Source organism: Eubalaena glacialis, chromosome 12 (assembly GCF_028564815.1).
Source record: "Eubalaena glacialis isolate mEubGla1 chromosome 12, mEubGla1.1.hap2.+ XY, whole genome shotgun sequence".
Classification (NCBI taxonomy): domain Eukaryota; kingdom Metazoa; phylum Chordata; class Mammalia; order Artiodactyla; family Balaenidae; genus Eubalaena; species Eubalaena glacialis.
This window is the reverse complement of record NC_083727.1, coordinates 68,451,534-68,473,454: the sequence shown is the minus strand read 5'-3', so window position 1 is coordinate 68,473,454 and position 21,921 is coordinate 68,451,534. Positions and strand designations below refer to the sequence as shown.

The window sequence follows — 21,921 nt, the reverse complement described above, 5'->3', positions numbered from 1 at the left end:
GTATATGCCCAGTAGTGGGATTGCTGGGTCATATGGTAGTTCTATTTTTAGTTTTCTAAGGAGCCTCCATACTGTTCTCCATAGTGGCTGTATCAATTTACATTCCCACCAGCAGTGCAAGAGGGTCCCCTTTTCTCCACACCCTCTCCAGCATTTATTGTTTGTAGATTTTTTTAATGATGGCCATTCTGACTGGTGTGAGGTGATACCTCATTGTAGTTTTTGATTTGTATTTCTCTAATGATTAGTATACACATACTTTTGCTTCCTGCTTTTTTCACTGAATTTTATATCATGAGCACTTTCCCATGTCCTTGGCTTCATAGTATTCCGGCATATTAATACAACATAATGTATTTAAACATTCCTTTTGTTAGACACTGAAGTTGCTTATAGTTTTTCACTCAGATAAATGCTGTGAACATTTATGTGCATAAACTTTTGATTGCTTCTGAGGTTATTTGCTCAGAATTAGGATAATTGGGTCCAAAGTTAAGAGTATGTTTAAGGCTCTTGATAAATTTTGGCAAGCTACTTAATTGAAAGGTTGTACCAATTTATATCCTACCGGCAGTATCTGAGCCTCCAACTTCTGCCATCATTTAATGTTAGCATTTTTTTTTAAGTTTTTCCCAATTGATTAAGGACATTTGACTGTGTAATTTTTACTTCCTTGTTTACTGGTGAAATTGAACATTTTTAAGGTTTGTTATTTGCATTTCATAGAAAGCCCATTTAAAAAATCTTTGAGCCATAATAGATTAGTTACGACCATTTTGTAAATAAAACGTCACTTCAGCCAGCTCAAGCCCAGAGAGGAATGCATTAGGTGAGTGCTGGGATGTCTCAAGGACCTCTCTTTGGTTCAAAGAAGGTGACAGATTGGGATGTAGAATCTTAGTCCTAATTCCAGATCTCAGGGGAAGGACTCTGGTCCAGCATGAGTCAGGCGCGCATGCCTGGACCAGTCAGCTGTGCCCCAGGAACACATCCGCGTATCCACTTGGGTGCTCTCGGCCGAGCCATTCGTCCATGCAGGGGGCAGGAGGTGGCGGAGCAGGCCAGTCCTAGAAAACAGGCAAAGAGCAGTTCACAGAAAAACGTGAGGGCTGAAGAGACCAAGCAGGAGGTGCTCACCACATATGCAGAACTGCTGCTGCTGCTTTTTTTTTTAAGGATTTTTTTTTTTAATTTATTTATTTATTTATTTATTTTTGGCTGTGCTGGGTCTTTGTTTCTCTGCGAGGGCTTTCTCTAGTTGCGGCGAGCGGGGGCCACTCTTCATCGCGGTGCGCGGGCCTCTCACTATCGCGGCCTCTCTCGTTGCGGAGCACAGGCTCCAGACGCGCAGGCTCAGTAATTGTGGCTCACAGGCCTAGTTGCTCCGCGGCATGTGGGATCTTCCCAGACCAGGGCTCGAACCCGTGTCCCCTGCATTGGCAGGCAGACTCTCAACCACTGCGCCACCAGGGAAGCCCTGCTGCTGCTTTTTTATTATGAACATCTGAGTGTGGAGCATCAGCTGTGTCCCCGACAGGAGAGGAAGCTGCCGCTGAGCCCCCCATGGCTGGCTCCTGCTCACAACGGTTCCCTTCTCTGCTTTGGCCCTTGTCAGGCAGTGGGAGTGTGGCCCCATTGGGTGTTAGAGCCCAACAGGAAGTGTTCAGCTGGGGGAGCACAGAGGGGCACGTGATTGGAAGGTGACAGTCATTTGAAACAGTCCCTTGTTTTTTGTTTGTTTGCTTGTTTTGGCCATGCGGCTTGTGGTGCCCGACCAGGGATTGAACCCGCACCCTTGGCAGTGAAAGCGAGGAGTCCTAACCATTGGACCGCCAGGGAAATCCCTTGAAGCAATCCCTTTGAACTCCGTCCACAACCTTCTTCACATGTGCTTTGACTACTTTCAGTGAAGGGCCAAGAGGATTTGTTCACTGGGAAAGCTGGATGAAAGCCCTGACTATTCAGCTTCTTTCATTTCCTCTTGGGCAGCCACTGACATTTAAAAAGGGGAAGGGGGATTAAAAAAACAATTTTTTAAAAAGGGGAGTTGGGGTAGCTCCACACTCCTTGACATAGTTTTTCCTTGCAGTAATAGTCTTGGCAATAATGTTCTAAGACCCATACAGATTCTCTTTTACCTACCAGGACTGTGTTGGTTCAAGTTGTATATTTACTGTGTATATATAGTCTCTTAAACCCCTCAGGACTTTTAAATGAGAAAAAGAAAGAAGCTTTGGCCTACACAAAAACATGCTCAGGAATTCTGAAAAATCAGAGTTCCATGAATGCCACGGGAAAAGACTCGGCTGAGGAGTGGAGGTGTGCTTACCTTCTGCCTGGCCCTTGCTTTGGTCCTCCTGAGCCCGCCTCAGGAGTCAAGATGCCAGGTCCCATCCTTAGATCATCTCAGTCACTCGCCCTTTGCCCATTGAATCCTAGATGCGGGTTCTGGACAAGCTGATGGTTGAGCGACTCTCAGCAGAGAGGACGGAGTGCCTGAACCGCCTGCAGGAGCACTCGGACTCAGAGAAGCATGAGGGAGAGAAACGGCAGGTGAAAACCCTGATCTGTCCGTGCTGACCCTGCGGTTTGCCACTCTTCCCCCCGAGTCAAGGGACTCGGACCCGTCATTGAAAAATCCCAGGCCGAGATCCCCTAAAAGCGTTTGTGTCGAAGAGCGTGCCATTTTTATAACCTGAAACGAAGTCAGTAGGAAGGAGCCAGGAGTTTGGTTCCTGTTTGCGGCTGAATGTGCTGGCAGGAGGTGGAGGCCATGCAGTTTGTAGAACGTGCTGGGAAAGCCGAGCTCCGCCCTGGATCAGTGCTATGTATCGTGCCCCTGCTGGGCCTGCACAAGATTGGGTTCCTGCCCTCAGGCAGTTTGTGGTCCACCCCGGACAGCAGACATGAAATGAGTACTTGGGAGCGTGTGAGTGAGTTCATGCTCCTAGCAGCCAGACGTGCTTGGTGTGGAAGCCGTGGGAAGCTTTGGCTGTTGGCGTCTAAGGTGTCTCTAAGTCACTTAATGAAGATCATAGTTAGCTATCGGCTTGGGCGCTGGGTGAATCCTGGGCTTCAGAGGGCCAACGGAGAAGGCCATGTGGCCTGTGGGAGGCGGGTAATCCAAAACTTTGGGGCTGGTCCAGAAAAGAGCCTGTCACAAGTCGAAAAGTCCACATTCTTGAGGTTTTAATTCATAAGGCATGTATCAAAGTCTCCTGATGATTTGTGTACTAACTTGTGGGGTTTTTTTTAGATGTCCTTGGTGGATGAATTAAAAACTTGGTGCATGTTAAAGATTCAGAATCTGGAGCTGAAGCTTTCTGGAGATTCTAGGGCCTCCAGGACTAAATCCACACCATCCACTTGCGAGTCCTCCACAGGTAACCGACACCAACATGCAGAGAGAGCCCTTCCATCCAAAGGTGATGAAACCCCCCGGTCGCGTTCTCTTCTGCATCTGAAGGCAGTCTGTGTGAGAGGGCTGCGGGAAACACTGGATTGTAATGTGAACTCTGTAGGGGCAAGGACCATGCTTTGCTCACTACTGTACACACAGTTCCTATACAGTAATAAAGCACTCCTATTTAAGTGTTCAGAAATATTTGAATGAAGGAATAAAAGAATTGTTGATCTGTGATAGCAGTGCAACCTTGATGGTGTCAGAGTGGACCCCAAAGATGAGGGTGAGGAAAAGATGTGTCGTCTCAGAAGGGCACTCGCCCCTGCCCTTGTGACTCTTTCCCTTTCTCGTCCTTGACCAGCCTTCTACCTTTGGCCAACTCTGTACAGCCTCATTAAACAACAGTTCATATATCAAAGCTGCCCCAGGGGCTGGATAAGAGATGCTTTGAGCCAGAGCATCTTTACATTAGCTACAGTGGCTACACTCAATGATGATCAGTTGAGGACATTCATAGCCTTAGTAATTAGACCTCCATGGGGGGATTTTGATATGTCACGTGTTTCATGTTACCATAGGCCATCTCTGTATTTGTGGTTTTTTCTTCTTTGTGCCCATAACAGTGGGGAAAATCCTGGGCAAACTTTTCATGCTAGGACTAGTTACGGAACTTGTCATGGAGCTCTGGGTATGGGTAATAGGACCGCCTCTCCAAGTGGGAGCTTGGATCAAGGAACTAGTAACCGGGGCTATGGTCTGTAAAGGGCCCGGAAGTTAGAGAATAGGGGTATTTATTCTGATCAGTAAATGCCCAATTCTGTTTTAGGACAAGTAGTGAGATGTGTCATCCTTAGCAATCAGGAAATGGTACCCAGAGCCCGTTAGTGTAGATTGAGACAGGCTAAAGGAAAGGCCAGTAACGTTTTTGGCTTAGATGCCACCAGCGTGTCTAACGCAACATCCCTGAAAGCCCTGAAAGCCAAGATGATAATCAGGGGAGAAGTGGAGGGGAAGGACAGAAGTTGTACACGGTGGGTGATGGTTGAGAAGGCTGGTTTACAGGATTCCCGGGACTCTCAAATGCCAGCCCATGTGACTGTATGAACACGGATTCGCTCTGACTTTTGTTTTCCTTCCGAAACCAGGTGTGGATCAGTCAGTGGTGACCGCAGGTCCAGTAGCAGCCTCTGACAGCCCCCCTCAGGTGGTCAGGCCCAAGGAGAAGGCCCTCAGCTCCACAGCCGCCCACAGACTCCAGCAGGAGCTGTCTTCCTTGGACTGTACAGGCTCCCGACTGAGGAATGTCAAGGTCCAGACAGCCTCGTTACCCTTGAAAGAGGCAGCCAAATGCGACCCGCAGGCTGGGCCCTGTGTTGACAGAGGCACCCAAACCAAGAAGTCTGGGAAAAGTGGGCAGACAAGGCACCGCGGCCAGCAGCCAGCACCCAGCACCGCCTGCGGGCAGCCGCCACCAGCAGCAGGTGGCGAGCAGACTGCCCCTCACATTCGAGACACCTCCCAAGCGCTGGAGCTCACCCAGTATTTCTTTGAGGCTGTTTCCACCCAGATGGAAAAGTGGTATGAAAGGAAGATTGAAGAAGCACGAAGCCAAGCCAGTCAGAAAGCCCAGCAAGACAAGGCCACGCTGGAGGAACACATTAAAAGTTTAGAGGAGGAACTTGCTAAACTAAGGACTAAGGTACAGAAGGAAAACTAGGGCCTGGGAAGTGGGATAAGAAAGGATTCCTGGGACTTCCCTGGTGGTCCAGTGGTTGACTCTGTGCTTCCAGTGCAGGGGGCAGGGGTTCGATCCCTGGTCTGGGAACTAGGATCCCGCATGCCGCGGGGAGGGCGGGGGGAAGGATTCCTGAGGATTTCCGGTCCTGCAGCTGCAGAAGAGCTATGTCCAAGGTGTCAGTTATTGTACACATAGCAGAACTTGCCTTTTAAAAAAAATCACTGATTTCTAAAATGTGCCAGACACATGCTTCCTATGCCCTGAAGTTATGAAGACTTCAACAATTAGACTGAAACTAGGGGACGCTTGCTTAGTTTCAGGTTTCATTACAGATTTGAAACCTCAGCTCAAGTTCATCTGAAGTTCAAAAGCTCAGATTAAGCGAGCCGTGCTAAGAAACTGAAGGATGTGTAAGCCTAAACCCTAATATTCAGGATATGAAATAATGTAAATGAAAAGCAAGAAAAAATATTAATCCCTGTGCACTCAAATCAAGCAGTCATTCATATCAACATGCCTGCTGTGCCTGGACAGAGTGTCTTTGTGTAAGAGCTGTAACAGACACGCTGAACTCCCTCCCTCAAGTTCACAGTTCCCAAAATGCTGACATCTTAGCCAGGGGAAAACTCACCAAACAAATTTTGAGAAGGATTTTCATGATGTCACAAGATCCAGTATACCGTAAAATGTTTTGAAAAGTCAGAGTGTATTTAAATAATGGGTTAATTGGCTAATAGCAATGGGAATGTCAATGAACTCAAACGAGAAAGGTTCAAATCATTGGATCATGGTTTCTGTATCTTTCAGCCAAAAGAAAGAAATAGTACAATTAATCATAGTGATTTTAAAGTGGATTAATGGAAAAAACATTCACGTAGCAATTACCTGAAATTTCTATAACCTAATTCACAGCCAGTTATCTTAGAGTACCTTTCTGAATGTGAGCTTATTGGTCTACATTTTATAAAGAAATAAGGCTGTTTCTTGAAAGTATTTCATTTTGAACTGAGTTCTGTCATTGAAGAACCTCAAAACCTTTCCACTGCTTTGTAGCGACTATGTCAAGGTAAATAAGGCAATAAATTGACTTGGATTCCCCAGCTTCAGGGAGCCCTGTGGATGTTACTCTGCTCTATGGAGTATACAAAGTTGCAAAAGTAACCGTATGTTGAAACTTTGGATTTAATTATCTTCCAAGCTTCTTGACCCTTGTGGCATTATATTCATCTCCTCAAAATTCCATATATGCATAGAAACCTCGATTCTATTTCTATAAACAGAGGAACCAAGTAACTGTTGGCTGTAATTTTGAATGAACTTTTGCTCATTGAGCCAAAGAGAAAATATGACTTCTTGACATGGGAACACCCAGAAAAACAAAAGTATGCATTTAGTCCCTGTGTGTTCTGCCCATCAAGCTCAGTTGTTTTTGGTTTGTTCTTTTAAATACTGACAATCTATGGATCTAGGCGTTCCTAATAAACGTAGATGTATGTCATCATTACAAAACCTGGACAGGGAATTTATTTGATGTTCTCTCAAGTTTATTTTCAGGTTTGTAAGCTCGTCTTGTCGAATTTAAAACTTCAGTGGCACACTTTAAAGGGGAAAAAAAATGACACAGGGGCAGTCAATATGTTAAATAATAGCCTCAGCCACTTCTCATGCTAGAAAGCTTTTGTATTTAAAAAAATTCTAATAATTTAGATAATATAATATTATAATAATAATAAAGGGGTTTAAAGATGGATTTATTGTAGTTAATATACATTAGTTGAACATTCAGACATCTTAAAATTAAACTTTAGGAACAAAACTTCAACATTCAAACAACAGTATAGTTTACAGGGAACACCCAGAACAGTTAATTTGCCTAATCCAAAATACTGATGAAGATGATGAATAAAATGTGTTTCACCAGCAGTTCTATTCTGGCCAACATCTTAATGACCATGGTTCCACATGTGAGAAGAAATTGCTAAATAAATCTTCTCTTGGGCTAAACAACGGACTTGGCCTATAATTCAGGAGATATGCAAAGATGTAAGTGAACAAATAAAATTAAACTGTTCTTTAGAGAGGAAGGGAAAAGCTTGTCCATGAGAATAGTCTTAGCCTCTGGAAGATGAAAATTCAATTTTTCATGTTTTATCCACTTAAAAAAACAAAATCAAAACACAACCCCACATTAGGTTTTCTTGGGGAGTCTGTGGTATTTGATTCTTGCAAATACAAACCACAAATGCTCTTACATCTTCCACATACAGTGCTGCTAGGAAGAACATCAAAGTCACTGCTTGTCACACTTCATAAAAGGATGGTTTTTAGCTTCAAGGTTTTAGATTTACTAGAGATAGCCTGTACTTGAGTATTTGCCAATCATGCCACACAAAAGAGTAAGTCTTTCTAAGGTTCTCTGTTCAGAAACTGTTCACACATGCTTTTCCCTCTGTTCATCAGATGGCTCGACTAATGTACATCTATATAAAAACCTGAAAATTGGCTTATGCAAGCATTTTAGATTAGCACATCCCTCTGTGGCAGAGTATTCAGAATTATTTTGTCTTGTGGGTTCTGGAGCTGTGGAAGGGCAAGGGTGGCTCGGAATGCAGGTTAGTGACACACCACTGGTTTACACCTCTCCAATGGCACACAGTCCAACACTAGACACTGTTTATCCTGCAAAAGTTTTTCTACATCTTTCAGATGCTGCTCTGATTCTTGGATTAACTTTTTAGATTTGTTCTGTAGGTGAACTGCCAATCCCAGCCTCTTCCACGAGCTTTCACTTTCACTAAATTAACTGTTAAACACATTTGGTCTCTTTCAAAAGTGTCCTGAAGTCAACTTCTGTCTCCAATGTATTCTGCAAACTCTGTTTTTTCCTGTCACTGGAGGAGAACCTAATGCACGGAGGAGCTTCCTTAATTAATGATTTATTTTACTTTCCATGTGGATATTAAGGTAACCACATTAGTTTTGACCAGGAGTTGCCTCTTCTTTTTGGTAGGTGCTTTAGTGCATTTATTAAACTTCTCTTTCTTCTTTTTCCTACAAAGTTCTAGATTCCCAGTGGTGATCTTTTTGGAAAGTCCTCGAGTATCAGATGCAACACATCTGAAGAACATACCTCAACAACCCTGAGGGTTAATGCAGAAGGACTTTCCAAGGAAGCTCCATGGTGTCTCCTGAGGTCAGTACACCTCCAGCCCTATACCTCACACTGTTTTAAAACAGCTTAATTGACTTACACAATATTATATATCAATTATATTTCAAAAAAATTGGGGAAAAATGGCTTTATTCAGATATAATTCACATATCATACCTGTAAAATGTACAGTTCAGTAGATTTTAGTATATTCAGAGTTGTGCATTCATATAAATAGAATCATACAATACATGATCTTTTGTGACTGGCCACTTAATGTTTTCAAGGTTCATCCAGGTGTAGCATGTATCAGTACTTCATCCCTTTTTGTTTGCTAAATAATATTTTATTGTATGGGTATACCACGTTTTACTTATCCATTAATCAGCTGATGGGCATTTGGATTGTCTACTTTTTGGCTATTATGAATAATGCTGTTTAACCTTTTGGGCAACTGACAGTCTTTTTTCCACAGTGGCTGCACAATTTTATAGTCCCACCAGCAGTGTTTAAGAGTTCCAGTTTCTCCACATCCTCACCAACATTTGCAATTATCTCCCTTTTTAATTACAGCCATTCTAGTGGATGTAAATAGTATCTCTTGGTGGTTTTGATTTGCATTTTCCTAATGATTAATGGTGTTGAACATCTTTTTATGTGCTATCTATTGTACTGATTTTTGCTTCTTCCAAAAACTGCTGACATATCCAAGAACATTTTCAAAATAAAAGGTATGTTTTCAGTGCTAAGACAATTGCTTTTATGCCCTTTTCTTGGCTCTCTCTGATATGCCATGCTCCATGTTCTGACATTTTGCTCAAGGGCTCTATGTACAGATAGTTTCACTTGGCTTTGGGCTACCCACTGTTGAGCCTAAGCTCAACTAAACACATGGAGACTTTGAAAACCTTTCAGAACAATGCTGTAGTTAAGATCTGGCTAAAGCAAGTGTTTTTTCTAACTCTTTGAGCTGCATATTGCCTTGAGTAATCATCATCCGGATTGTGTCCTGTAGAAGAAAGTGAAATCTGGTCACTGTTTTAACTGGTTAAACAAGGTACAGCTCTACCATTTTATTTGTTAAAATTAGGAATTAATGCTGAGAATTGGCACTGATGCACTTTAGGAAAGCCAAAAGTTAACAATTAGGGGTGCACAATGTCTGGCATGTTTTCATACACCCCAAACATACTTCCCAAACCATCATGCTGTAATATTTATTATCTTTTCGTATGTGTGTGGTTTAACAGACAAGTTGGGTGGTGCTACTATAGAGTGTAGATATAGCAAACATTATTAAATTTAAAATATCAGTTAAGTGAAAAATCAGTAACATCAAGAGCAATGATCAGGATATACCATCTCAGTGACATATCCCAAGATATCTATCAAACTTTTAAAAAAAACTCACTAATCAGTACAAAAGGGTCAGGGCCTTCCCTCACCATGATCTTGGTCTCACCTCTTCGGTGGCACTTTTGTTTCTTTTGAATTCTTCCCTTGCCCAGTCCTTCAGGTATTTGCGATCAGAATCATTTGGAACTTGCCGAATTGCCTGCAAAATCCTTCTGTAGAGGAGGAGAACTTGTTGCCTTCTCACGAACTGTAGAGGGGAGGAGAAATGGCAATTACAGCTGCACAATCGTCAGCCCGGTAGGCTCTTTTCTCTTTGGTTCTCACTTTTGAAAAGGGGAAAGAAAACCACCTTTTTTCTTTTAAGAAAACGGCAAGAAGTTTGTTTGCGTTGTCTCCTTACTCCTTTGTCAAACTTAAAATCAAGAGTACAAGCAGCAGACCAGTCTTTCCCGCAGTCACTAGGCAGTGAGGGATCCGGGCTCAAGATCAAGAGCCCGGCCCGCCTCTTGCACCAGGACTGGAGGGTAGCCCCGCCCCCTTGCGCTTCCCGTCGGCCCCCCACCCCCGCGGCGCGAAGCCCCGCCCCCCCAGCCCGAGCCAATCAGAGTGGGGCGCGCGCAGGGTCGTCCGGCCCAGTAGTCCCCGAGATCCCTCTATAGAATGGGTGCAGGGAGCGGTAGAGAATCGAGCTCAGACCCGGTAAAGCTGCCTTAAGATGCCGGCGAGGATAGTTGGTACCTGCTTTAGCGTTAGCGTCGCTGGGGGTATGCGGGAAGCGGCCATGACGTCCAGACAGCGCGGTCCGCCAGAGCCCCAGCGCGCAGGAGCGGAAGTGGGGCGGTGACGGGGCGGGGCGAGCTCGGTTTCCCGGGAGGCAGCTGGGGGCAGTTGCGCTGGCTCGGGGAGCCCGGCAGTTGGACAGTCGGAACTGAAGCTCAAGGCAGTTTCGCTTTGTCTTAGCCTAAGTTTGCTCATCCGTGAAACAGGATAACAGTTCCTGCTTCACACGTTGTTGTAAGAATGAGATAGTGGTGAGGCATTTAGCCCAGTTCCTGACACGTGGTTAAGTTTCATTAAATGAAAGGATTTGGGGGGTGAGGGAAGAAAACTATTTTAGTATATTCTTTTTCAGATTTAGTGTGTATAGTGAAAAATACTAAAAATTTAAATGTTAATTTCTCTTAAAGTTTGTGTTCTGCTCGCCTCCTTTTCTCGTTCTTCTCCCTGTTCTTTTCTACTGCGAGCATTTTTCCTGGCGTTGTAGTCTTCATGATCCTTAGTTACAAGACTTTAAATGGTTGTCCCATAGCAGTTTTGAGAATTCTGTGTCACTAGTAACGAGGAACCAAACATCCCGACGCCTTAAGCTTTTTTTCCCCTATAATCGTCTTATCCTCCCCTCAACACACTCCTTATGCTCTTAGGTTGTATTAACTGTAAAGGGTTAGGTGAATCCCTCCTACTTTTAAAAAACGGGATTGTTCTGAATTAAAATACAGTTCAAAGTGTTCAATTACCCGTTCGTTCACTGAGCATTTACTTGATTGCCTTGCTTGGAATCCTTGGAGCTCCCTTTTCCCAGTTGTGTACTTCTGGCTACTTTTGTGTGTGTGTTTCCTCGTCTGTAAAGTGAAATAACAGCATCTACCCCAGAGCTGTTGTTGTACTGTACTGTATGTAGTGCACTGAGAACAGAACCTGGCGCATATAAGCACTCTCAAGATTTTGAACATCACCAGGCATTGTGTGAATGATGCTAATACCGTAACCACATATTTCAAAATTTGTCTACTACTTAGCAATTCATTGATTTTTTTCTCTTTTAAATAGTAGTGAAGTTAAATATCCCTTGCCACTTTTAGTTACACTTATTTTGTGAATTGTTATGACTTTGGTCCCTTTATGATGATCCAGACTTTTATTCTTATTTTATATGGGCTGTTTGCCATATTTTTAAAAATTTTGATCCTTTTCCTTTTATAGCTTTAAGTCTCTATATAGTCACGTGTATTTTCCATTTTTTGAGCCTTTTCAATTTCATCTTCTCCTCTTCAGAACTTTAAAAAATTTTCATTGTTAACGTTTAAAATGTTTACTCTATCTAGGATTTTGGTTTATAGCATAATGGGGATATAAGTTCTTTTACAGTTGTAAACTATAATTTCAGCACCATTTATTAACTAATTCATTCATATTCCTGGGCTTTGTGATGCTCCTGGTAAATTCTTTTAGGGTTTGAATAACCCTCAGGATAATTTCATCCAGGTCGTTTTTACTTTTTTGTTGTTGTATGTTTTATTATTAGGCAGGAATACTCCCCTGTAGTATCTTATGAGTCTTCTATTAATGGTCTGTATGACCTTTAGAAATGTTTTGTATTATTTTCCTCTAAATCATCTTAGAATCGTTACTGAAATTTTGATCACGTTGAATCTATAAAGTGAGAACTGACATTTTTATACTATTTCTTCTTCCCATCCAGTAAGATTCACTCATGCTAGACACTGGTAATGCTGTCACGAGTCGTATATGCCCCGTCCTTAGAATCACTCTTTGGGTAGGAAGACATAAGTCCAACGTAGTATTTATAGATGTTGTCAAGGCTCATACTGTGGGAGCTCATTCTTCTTGGAGGGCTTATCTGAGCTAGGCAAAGTCAGAAAGGCAAAGTGGATAAGAGAATTCTAGACAAAGAATGCATGGAACACTGGCAGATTCCAAGGCCCCTGTGGTTTGCTGTGATCAGATCAAATAGTGTGGTGGGGATGCTGGGAGAGAAGGGACGGGAGGCAGGTAGTGCTTAGAAGCAACAAATGGTACCTTCTTCACAGGAATTCAGAAAGATCTCCTTGGATGTTGTATGACGAAGTGAAGCTAGCAAAGTGATTAGTAGTTCAAGCTACATTTTATTTACTTTAATATTTATTTTAAAATGATGTTTGGCTGCGTCGGGTCTTAGTTGCGGCATGCGGGATCTTTTGTTGCGGTGTGTGGGCTTCTCTCTAGTTGTGCGTGGGCTCGTAGTTTGCGGCACACAGGCTCTCTAGTTGAGGTGCGTAGGCTTCACTGCCCTGTGGCGTGTGGGATCTTAGTTCCCTGACCAGGGATCGAACCTGTGTCCCCTGCATTGGAAGGTGGATTCTTTACCCCCAGGGAAGTCCCCCTCAAGCTACATTTTGAGAGAGCTCCAGCTGCACTGCAGTCAGAGGAAAGCAAAAGGGAACACAGAATAAGGTAAATATCCAGAAGGTAGACCGGACAAGTTTGGGGTTTGGATGGAGGTGGAGAGGAAGGTAAGGCAAGTGTAAAGGTTGAGCTCCAAGTGAGAGTGTGAGAGAGCAAGCCTATCCGCAGTAGCTTCTTCTAAGTGACTCAGGTGTGTCACTCTTCCTAACCAATGCTCTCAGTTCCTGATGGGTCTCCTGTGTCTGCTCCTGTGCTTCCCAACCCTTTTCCTCTTACAGCACAAACTGAAGATAGCACTCTTGGGTAACCTGCTTACTGAAATTCTTCTGTTCCAGACCCTATTAGCTATCCCAGGGCCAAGGGAATCACTTATGCTGGTACATCAGTTGGGATGCTTCAGCTTAGCTTGTCCTGTCAATTAAAGGTAGATATGATGGACTGCATCACAGTCATAATGTTAGTGTCTTCCCTCCCTGCTGGAAGATTAGACTTCCTGCCCCACAGAGGCCTTTGGCCAGTGATACATCTCTTACATTCAGATTTCATCTTGGAGCAGCATCTTTACAAGCCATTGTGTGTGTCCACCAGCTTGCCCTTCTTCTGCCATGAGGCCAGCATGCTGAGGCTCACCCACCACAGACATAACCACAGGAAACAGACCCTGACTTGACTTGAAATAAGCCACTGAAGTTGCGGAGTTGTGATACACAGCATAAACTAGTGACTGACAGCTGACTGATCCAGCAGACAAGACCCCCTGGCGCACCTTTTACACTCCTGTCATGTTCCATTAAGAATGGTCACAAGTTACATCAACAGTGGTATATTTTTTAATAGTTTTCAGAATATAAGCTGCATAGCTTTTTAGAATAAAAAATGATATAACCTCAGGTACATGCTTTAGGACACTTGGTTAAACAACAAGCAAACTGTGTCTTTGAGGACCACCTCAAAAGGGTGGCACACTTCACAGTGTAACTTGATAACAGACATGGAGATAGACGATTACGTCATGGCATGTTGTCTGCGAAAGAACATCTGACAGTCAGAACTTAAATAGAACACAGCACACAGTTAAGTATTCAAGCACTGCTTTTTGGCCAAGTAAAAACTGCCTAAAAACCGTTGATGGATTTTTGACTGGAAAAAAAGATGTGGCTGCTTAGTTCTTCTGCTACTTCTCTTGAAGCACTTCTCTTCCAGCATAAGACAGGCTTGGTTCAACGTGAAATCAGTGTGAGGAATGATTCTTCCTCTTAACTGTTAAGAAAAAATGAACTAAAGAAATAAATTACTACAACAGCACGAACCATGGCACAGAGAGGATGAAATAAAGGAAAAATCATCTTTCCATCATTGCATAGTCTCCCGAAGCAGCAAAGGTGAAGGAGGACACTGAAAAGCCATTTCATTCATATATGGCCCAAGGGTCATTTTCTGATGATTTGGGCTCCCATGATGTCTGGTTGTTTTATAAAAAAACACACATACCACAAGCCTCCTACCCTCGTAGAGAAGTTAGTTCCTTTCATAAGCAGCACAGTAAAAAAAGACTCTCTAAAAAAACCGCAGCTGCCTTAGCCACTTGACAGCTTTCGGGTACACACTGTGGGCTTCGCAAGGCCAAGCCTTATTAGCGCAGGGTCAAAAGGGAAGTTCCCTTTAGTCCTTTGCCCAGAGGCCTGGCACAGTCCCATGCTTCCAGCAGCATCTCCTCATGGAGGTGTCCAGGGTCCCTGGGAGGGATGGCAGGCAGCTGGGCCCCAAGGGTGGGGTGCAGCCTCCTCTTGGGCCAGGACTTCCGAGATGAGCCCGAAGGGCAGTGCCACCCCCCAGGTACGAGACCAGACACCTGCTGCTGCTGTTCCTTCACGGCCCCAAGTTTATTACAAGAACTGGAGCCCAGGCACAGCAGGGAGCATGAAGAGTTTCCTCTAGGCTCTGAAATCATATTATAAAATAAAATGTATGTTGCAATAAAATTTTTTGCAGCTGTTGGGTGAATGTTTATAAATCAAGTCTAAGATTAAATACCATTTTCGAGCTGGGAGTTCAGAAACAGTTGTCCAAAAGGGAGCACCTGGCAAGCAGTGTGACATTCTGACCGCAAAGTCTCACTTAGGACTGTGTTCCTTCTGTTCTACGGGTGGTCAGAGGCCGTCACCAGCTCAAACCACTGCCTGAGAGCATCGCTGAGCGTCTCGGGAAGTGCGTTCACATCGCGTAAGATTATATAGAACGGGAATGGGAACTCTTCCATGTAGGATCGGATTTCAGGCATTTCTCCAGGCCCTTTAAATATTGGTACCTTGATGTCCAAGATAGAATCCTGGCAAGAAAAAACATTTAGAAATAAAAAGAAAAACTAAATCAGTGTCCAGAGCTAGCTCTTTTATTATCTCCTTTGCAGACAAATTTTAGGTCTCACATGTCTAATTCCTGCTTATAAAAATAGCTCTTATTACTAAGTAAAACAGAACTCTCAATAAGGAGGAGGCAAATCTCTTTCTGAGCAGCCCTTCCAGGAGAATGGCCACTAAAAGGGAAGGAGAGGGGTAGATAAGCAAACCTGATTTCCCTACAATGGTATTTCCTACTCTCTACTTGGAATAATTCACGTTAAATCTTCAACTTGCTATCCAGGCCTTAATGTGACCTGCAGAGACAGGACTTCCCCTGGAACAGAACCACCCCGTGGACATCTTTCATGTAGCAACTGATGCTTCCTCCTTTGAGGAGGGCACTGCTGAGATCCAAGTACTTGGAAAGGCTGGTCTATGTTTCCAACGGACAGGGCCCATCATCAAGGCTGCGATACCTGCAGTGACGCCATGCAGAGGGAGATGACCCACCAGAGTACTAGTCAGCACAGAAAGTGGTTAAGAGGACAAACTCTGAGTCAGTCTGAATACTGGCTTCCTTGTCATTACCTACAACCTCTGTGTTTCTGTCCTTCACTGTAGAGCGGGAATAACCATCCCTACATCACTGAGTTACTGCTCGGTTACATGAGAAAATAATTATAAAATGCCTAGAACAGTGCCCTTCAGGATGCCATGAATGTTATAGGAGTTCTTGGTATGACAGTGAGACCCAGGCCATTTTTCAGATAGAACAGCTTGAAGGGAATCCCCAGAAAAGTGGCTTTTAGTAATCACTCACCCGTGAACTGGGATTGTCCAACACAACAAAAATGACAAAGATGTTAGCATTCCGGGCGGCCTGAACTGCTGCTAGGACTCTGTCTTTGCCCTCAAAGAAAAGGCCACGTCCGTCAGAGACCACCAGGAGGAGCTGTGCAGTTTCTGTAGTAGAACATACAGCAGGAGAGGAACTCAACTCAAACGGCAACTCAAAGACTACGTATGGGGACTTCCCTGGTGGCGCAGTGGTTAAGAATCCGCCTGCCAATACAGGGGACACGGGTTCGAGCCCTGGTCTGGGAAGATCCCACATGCCGCGGAGCAACTAAGCCCGTGCGCCGCAACTACTGAGCCTGTACCCTAGAGCCCTCGAGCCACAACTACTGAAGCCCACGTGCCTAGAGCCCGTGCTCTGCAACAAGAGAAGCCATTGCAATGAGAAGCCTGCGCACCACAAGGAAGAGTAGCCCCTGCTCGCCACAACTAGAGAAAGCCTGCGCGTAGCAACGAAGACCAACGCAGCCAAAAATAAATAACTACGGACAGTAAGACAAATTAGTGCAGGCTTTCTCTGTGCTATTAAAACCAAGCAGTTCTCAAACTGGTGAATTCTGGGCACAAATAAAGGGGGCCTCCGATTAGATCTATTACTTTGAACACGTGAGTCACAGACAAGGCTGCACAAAGACATACAAAACTTCTGTCAATAAAACAATTTCCCAGTAGTGCTTTGGGGAATGTCACATTTAGATCAACTTTGTTGTACAGCAACATGTGAGAATTAAAACATATGTTTATGGATATAAAGTATAAAAAGAGCAGTCCTGAGTAGACCATTAGAAGAAAGTGCCCAAATCAGAAACCTAGAACTGTATCTTCCAAATTTCAGTCATTGTCTATTAGTTTCATATTTCTGTCAATTTCTTGTACCTAAATTCTGTTTTTTTCTTGAAAAAACTTAAATAGAAATTTAAACAAAAACTTAAATAGAAGGGACCACTAAAATGAACAGTGAATAAAAAATGTATTAAAATTTTTAGCATATTATATAATGTTTCCAGTGAAAGACTGTTGTGCTTAAGGGCAGGCTGTCTTCTGTCAAGGAAGGTTAGCAAGTGTTGAGAGGTGTGAATGACCTTCAAAAGGAAGTCTTCCCATGGTACAATCAGAATTGAGGATTTAGGGAAAGGCTAAAGAACTGGTGTGCTGCAAAAGCCCCAAATCAATCATGGATGGATTAGCTGGTTTCTGAATCATGTCCTTCTCCTCTTTCCTTTGTTATTAAAATATTGAAGAATACTCATTATGTTGAATTCCACACACCCTTACTCCTTTCATTCACAATTGAACTCAAATCTATCAAATGAGTATATACTAGTTAATTACAAACTAGTTGGTGTCTACCTTCTCCTTTGATTATAAGCCTCTTGAGTATGGGTTCAATAAAAATTTTTGAATGAATGAACGGGTGAGTAAAAAATTCCATGAATGTTTAATACCTCTGCATCATCCCGTTTATGTGTTTTCCTATAGAGCATACACTTTAAAAGATGGTAATGGGTACAATGAGATGAAAACAAGCAACTTGCAAATAGTACGAGAACAGAAAAGCATTTTATTAGCGAGGACCAAAGAACGCAGCTCACCTGGACTGATGTTTTGTGAGAGCTGTTGAGCAGCTGCAAACATGTTGGCTACAGACTCTAGAAACTAAACCAGAAATAGACAATTAGAAAACTATTTAAGCTCTCTTCCCACTATCACAGAGACTGAAATTACTTCTGGCACTTAAGTGATTATCAGATAACCATCTCAAATCTATAGCAATCAAACTGTCCCTTCCATCCATCCGTAAAGGACTGACAATCCTTGCACTTGGCATTTACATTGGGTGCTGGCATTCTCAAGCACAGACAAAACCTGTGTCCCTGGCATATACCCCACTAGTGTTCTACGAGACACCCCAAAGGAAAAGAAACACTTCCTCTGGGGGACAAGAAGTCAGTAACTCCCCCAAATGAACCAAAGAGCTGTCTTCTTCCAAGAAAGGAAAATAGCTGAGCAAAAAAAAAGAAGGCAAGAAAAAATGTCCAGTGTAACGTGAAGAAGGCTAAATTATGGCAGGAATCAGGAGGACAAAATGGTTATCCCATGCTGTGTTTAGAACGTATGCCATCCTGAGCAAGTCGCTGGCTTTATTTCACATCGTTTCTTCTCTAGGCTAAATGGTAGAGAGAAATTGGCCTTGACCCACTTGATAAGGGTACTGGGAGGTGGTTCATTTTTCCAAAATGTTCCAAACCTCTCAAAATAGGGAGCCAGAAAATCAATGATGCAAAGTCAAATGATCTTTGAAAAACTGAGAAAAAGAGATCACATCCTATTTAATAATGGATGCCAAGGGAGATTCTCTTCCAGTGGTACACCGGCTGAGGCTTGGGACTATTCTCTATTGTAAATTTTACCATACTGGGGAGGAGGGAGTTCTAAAAATTATGTCTCTCCTATACCATAAAATAACTTCAGAAGACATCTGAAGTCATCAGCATACCTGAGCAATCTTGGTTTTCTTTTGTTGGAATTTGCAGAGCCGCAGAATCTGGGACCCTGAGTAATCACTGAACTGTTCATGGAATGGGTGTAACAGCTTTACGGACTCTCCAAAACTTGGGAGAGAAAAACCAAATACAATGGGAGTTATTTTTTGTCATGCAAAAAAAGAGGCTGGTTTTTCCAATGGGATTAAAAGGCACTCTTACCTGCACACCGCAATCTGACCCACTTCCAGAAAGGTTAGAGCATTTCCAATCACAGCCAGAGATTCAAAGGCAAGCTGTGAAACAAAGTGAAGGGTTGAAGAAATCGGAATATCCTCTACACTAATGCCTTTCAACCTTTTTTATACCAAGATTCCCACAGAAAACACTACTTTTTTGGTATGGTACACAGGGGAACAACATGAATATGGCTATTCACAACCAACTCAGAGGCTTTGGTGGCTTTGGTAGCCTTAGGCCCTGGCTAATAGCACAAGCGCCGAAACCCAATATCCTTTATACTAGTAGGAAAGGTCTGCTCTAGACATCATCCAATAAAAGCGATCTTGAGAAATTTGGTCCATTAATTTTTAAGGTTTCTTCCCCCTTTTTTGACTATATAAAGTCATCTCTCATGGGTAAAAGATCTTAAAAACCAATTTATTCTAATCTATGCATAAATGACAGTATAGTTTTAGAATTTAAATTCAGTTAAAAAGACGACGATACTTGTAGCAACTAACATCTATTGAACATGTATCAAGTGCCAGGCACTAAACTGAGTGCTCTGCATACATGATTTCACTTAGTCTTCATAACAACTCTTGAGTTTGAGGTAAGTATTGTTATAATCATTTTTTCAGAAGGTAAAACTGACAGACATAAAATGAACTGCCCAAAGTCATGCGGTACTAAGTGGGGAGGTGAGACCTGAACACAGGTGCAGAGGTTACACTTTTTCCAGCAGAGCCTGTGCACACACTTCAGGCTGCTCGCTGACTTGTGCTGGGCAACAGCATCACTGCGAAGACCCCCCAACTCTCCACGTCCCTGACGGGGAGGGGTGGGTTCTAACTCCACCCAGGCTCCTAAGCCTTGTTACTACTGATAGAACACTAACTCTACACAGACGTAAAGAAACGTGTACTGAAGACATCTTCTTAAAAAATCAGGGATATTCAGATATTACGTTGTGCATGGTCTTAAAGAATATAGTACATTCATTCTGTGGAAAGTAAACACTGACAAATTTACTTACTCTGCAACTAGACAATAGCATGGCAAGGCTAAGAAACACAACAATCTAAACGACCTACAGCAGTAGGACACCAAAATTTTTTGAGATATCCTGAAATTGCCCCTTTGAACTCTTTTTAAATCTTAGATCTTCTCAAATATGGTCTCATACTCTCAGAACAAACTAACTGGTATTTCAAAGTGTTTTTTAGCCAGAACATATTTAAAACATTCAGGTGGCCCATCAAACTGCCACTACACTTCTCCTCCTTACCTGTTTGGTATGGTTGTCTACCATGCTAGAAGAGTCATCGACAGCCAAACAAATCTGATACTGGCGTTTACTGGGCTTGGTCCTTCGAAGCCAAATCTTGTCTTTCCGAAACTGACTGGCAATGTATGGAATGACCTTCCGCATGTTCAGTCGCTTCCCAGTTCGATAGTCTCCTCTGTTAAATTTAACCAAACAGGAGCAAGATTAAGGATAAAATCACGGTAATAATAACTTATAACCAGTTATACCAAATAACCAGTAACCTGGCACAATGAAGTGTTACTGTCAATTGAGATTATTAAGGGCTGGGATCTTCTTGATCAGCAGCCAGAAAAACTGGATATGTATGTGGCAAGAATAATTAGGTCCTTTTAGAAAATTTAAAACACTTTTTAAAAAGAAAAAACATGTTTGCATTGAATATTAAGTCTTGGATTCTCTTTTGTGTTCTGAAACTATGCTTCTGGACACATCTTTGGAAAGATCTAGGTGAGTGATGCATGCAACAAGTGAGTGATCCAACATGTAGAAGGTGAGCAGCACACACACCCAAAGGCTCAGCCAATTTTCCCATCAGGTATTAATTAACTAGTCACCGAAAGTGCATTCACACTGAACTTCACAGAAACTTCTGTGGTAGGGATGATAAAATGGCAACAAGGTAAGGAACGCCATACTAGAGCCTGTGCAGCAGAAGTGGCAACCTAGACGCCAGCACCATAGCTGTTACGTGCTAAGCTCAGCAGAAAAGATGACACTGCCGTCTTTCCAGGGCACCATGAGTGCATCCAATGGAGAAGACTTACTTCAGCTTGGCGGCCTGGGTAGGCTCTAATATGAGACGAAGCTGTTCACACAGCTGTTGTGAAAGAGGTGCAGTTAAGACCAGGTAACTCTGCCACATCTCCACTGCTGCCTTCTCCTGTGACAACAGCAACAACATGTAAGTTACCCTTAGAAGGCTGGAGCCAACCAAAGTCATTACAGCAAGATGAAGGCCTGAAGCAAAGCAGTAGAAAACAACCTGCTTCTCTTGTCAAGCTGCTCTCTGATTCACCTGGTTTAAAATGTCTCCTCCTGGGCTTCCCTGGTGGTGCAGTGGTTAAGAGTCCGCCTGCCAGTGCTGGGGACATGGATTCAAACCCTGGTCCGGGAAGATCCCACATGCCACAGAGCAACTAAGCCCATGCGCCACAACTACTGAGCCTGCGCTCTAGAGCCCGCGAGCCACAACTACTGAAGCCCGCGCACCTAGAGCCCATGCTCCACAACAAGAGAAGCCACCACAATGAGAAGCCCGCGCACTGCAACAAAGAGTAGCCCCTGCTCGCTGCAACTAGAGAAAGCCCGCGCCCAGCAACGAAGACCCAATGCAGCCAAAAATAAATAAAAATTTAAAAAAAATAAAAATAGTAGAATAATTTAAAATAATAAATAAATAAATTAAAAATAAATAAAATGTCTCCTCTTCCGCCAAAGCCACAACTCGCAGTTCCAATGAGAAAGTAAGGTAATAAAATATTGGAATTCATGACCATATCAATGCCTTATTCACATCACCTATGAGGAGTATATAATGTGTACCCTTCACGTGGAGAGGGAGCTGTGATGGGTAATTTTGGTGCCAGGAGATCCAGCCACTTAATCATGGTCTCTCAGGCTCATGTTTCAAAAACAAAAGAGACGAGTGCAAACCTCTCAAGTAACACTCAGCAGTGTGCTTATTTCCTGAATACAAAGCTCCATGGTTAGTTTTTTTTGCCAATTATGGCAGAGCAGTCAATACATACATGTGGTGAGAATAATGATAAGAGATACAAAATTAAAATGTGTATTTAGTAAATATTTAATTAGTAAATTTAGGATGCAAGGTCATTGAAAAGGAAACATCTGGTTA

The 21,921-nt window shown here is 43.1% G+C and overlaps 3 protein-coding genes across 11 annotated transcripts in view; 1 reads left to right on the top strand and 2 right to left on the bottom strand.

The window, feature by feature from the left end:
- Nucleotides 1-9,925, top strand: part of ANKRD6 (ankyrin repeat domain 6) — a 208,847-nt gene extending 198,922 nt beyond the window's left edge. For 4 of the 7 annotated variants that reach the window (XM_061206782.1, XM_061206780.1, XM_061206781.1 and 1 more), the window contains 3 exons: nucleotides 2,440-2,553; nucleotides 3,257-3,383; nucleotides 4,549-5,204. In XM_061206782.1, the coding sequence (XP_061062765.1) occupies nucleotides 2,440-2,553; nucleotides 3,257-3,383; nucleotides 4,549-5,120 (813 nt within the window). In that variant the 3' untranslated portion in view covers nucleotides 5,121-5,204. Of the gene's footprint in view, nucleotides 1-2,439; nucleotides 2,554-3,256; nucleotides 3,384-4,548; nucleotides 5,205-8,200; nucleotides 9,010-9,800 lie in introns of those variants that run through there. The other 3 variants (XR_009702799.1, XR_009702798.1, XM_061206779.1) reach the window with 3 other exon arrangements.
- LYRM2 (LYR motif containing 2) lies at nucleotides 492-10,462 on the bottom strand. 3 transcript variants are annotated; one of them, XM_061206784.1, is made up of 3 exons: nucleotides 10,387-10,462; nucleotides 9,755-9,895; nucleotides 492-1,067 (listed from the first exon to the last, which is right to left on the bottom strand). In XM_061206784.1, exons 1-3 carry the CDS (start codon nucleotides 10,429-10,431, stop codon nucleotides 969-971), a joined length of 285 nt encoding a protein of 94 aa, XP_061062767.1. In that variant the 5' UTR covers nucleotides 10,432-10,462; the 3' UTR covers nucleotides 492-968. The 3 variants fall into 3 exon arrangements, with proteins under 3 accessions (XP_061062767.1, XP_061062766.1, XP_061062768.1); XM_061206783.1 differs by lacking the exon at nucleotides 492-1,067 and adding an exon at nucleotides 3,004-3,515; XM_061206785.1 differs by lacking the exon at nucleotides 492-1,067 and adding an exon at nucleotides 8,426-9,301.
- Nucleotides 10,463-13,652: 3,190 nt separating this feature from the next.
- The window catches only part of MDN1 (midasin AAA ATPase 1), a 153,538-nt gene continuing 145,269 nt past the window's right edge, over nucleotides 13,653-21,921 (bottom strand). Inside the window, exons 96-102 of the mRNA XM_061206786.1 lie at nucleotides 20,831-20,946; nucleotides 20,025-20,199; nucleotides 18,737-18,810; nucleotides 18,529-18,643; nucleotides 17,624-17,687; nucleotides 15,997-16,139; nucleotides 13,653-15,163 (exon numbers count right to left, since the gene is read on the bottom strand). Coding sequence (XP_061062769.1) covers nucleotides 14,975-15,163; nucleotides 15,997-16,139; nucleotides 17,624-17,687; nucleotides 18,529-18,643; nucleotides 18,737-18,810; nucleotides 20,025-20,199; nucleotides 20,831-20,946 — 876 coding nt within the window. The 3' untranslated portion in view covers nucleotides 13,653-14,974. The remainder of the gene's footprint in view (nucleotides 15,164-15,996; nucleotides 16,140-17,623; nucleotides 17,688-18,528; nucleotides 18,644-18,736; nucleotides 18,811-20,024; nucleotides 20,200-20,830; nucleotides 20,947-21,921) is intronic.

Bases quoted from the DNA above. Each gene is read 5' to 3' on its own strand.
- LYRM2 (XM_061206783.1), bottom strand. From the start codon at position 10,431: ATGGCCGCTTCCCGCATACCCCCAGCGACGCTAACGCTAAAGCAG. The intron at 9,896-10,386 runs GTACCAACTATC...TCCCCTCTACAG, and splicing joins CGACGCTAACGCTAAAGCAG to TTCGTGAGAAGGCAACAAGT. The intron at 3,516-9,754 runs GTGAGACCAAGA...TTGCCCCTACAG, and splicing joins ACAAAAGTGCCACCGAAGAG to AGTTCACATTACAATCCAGT.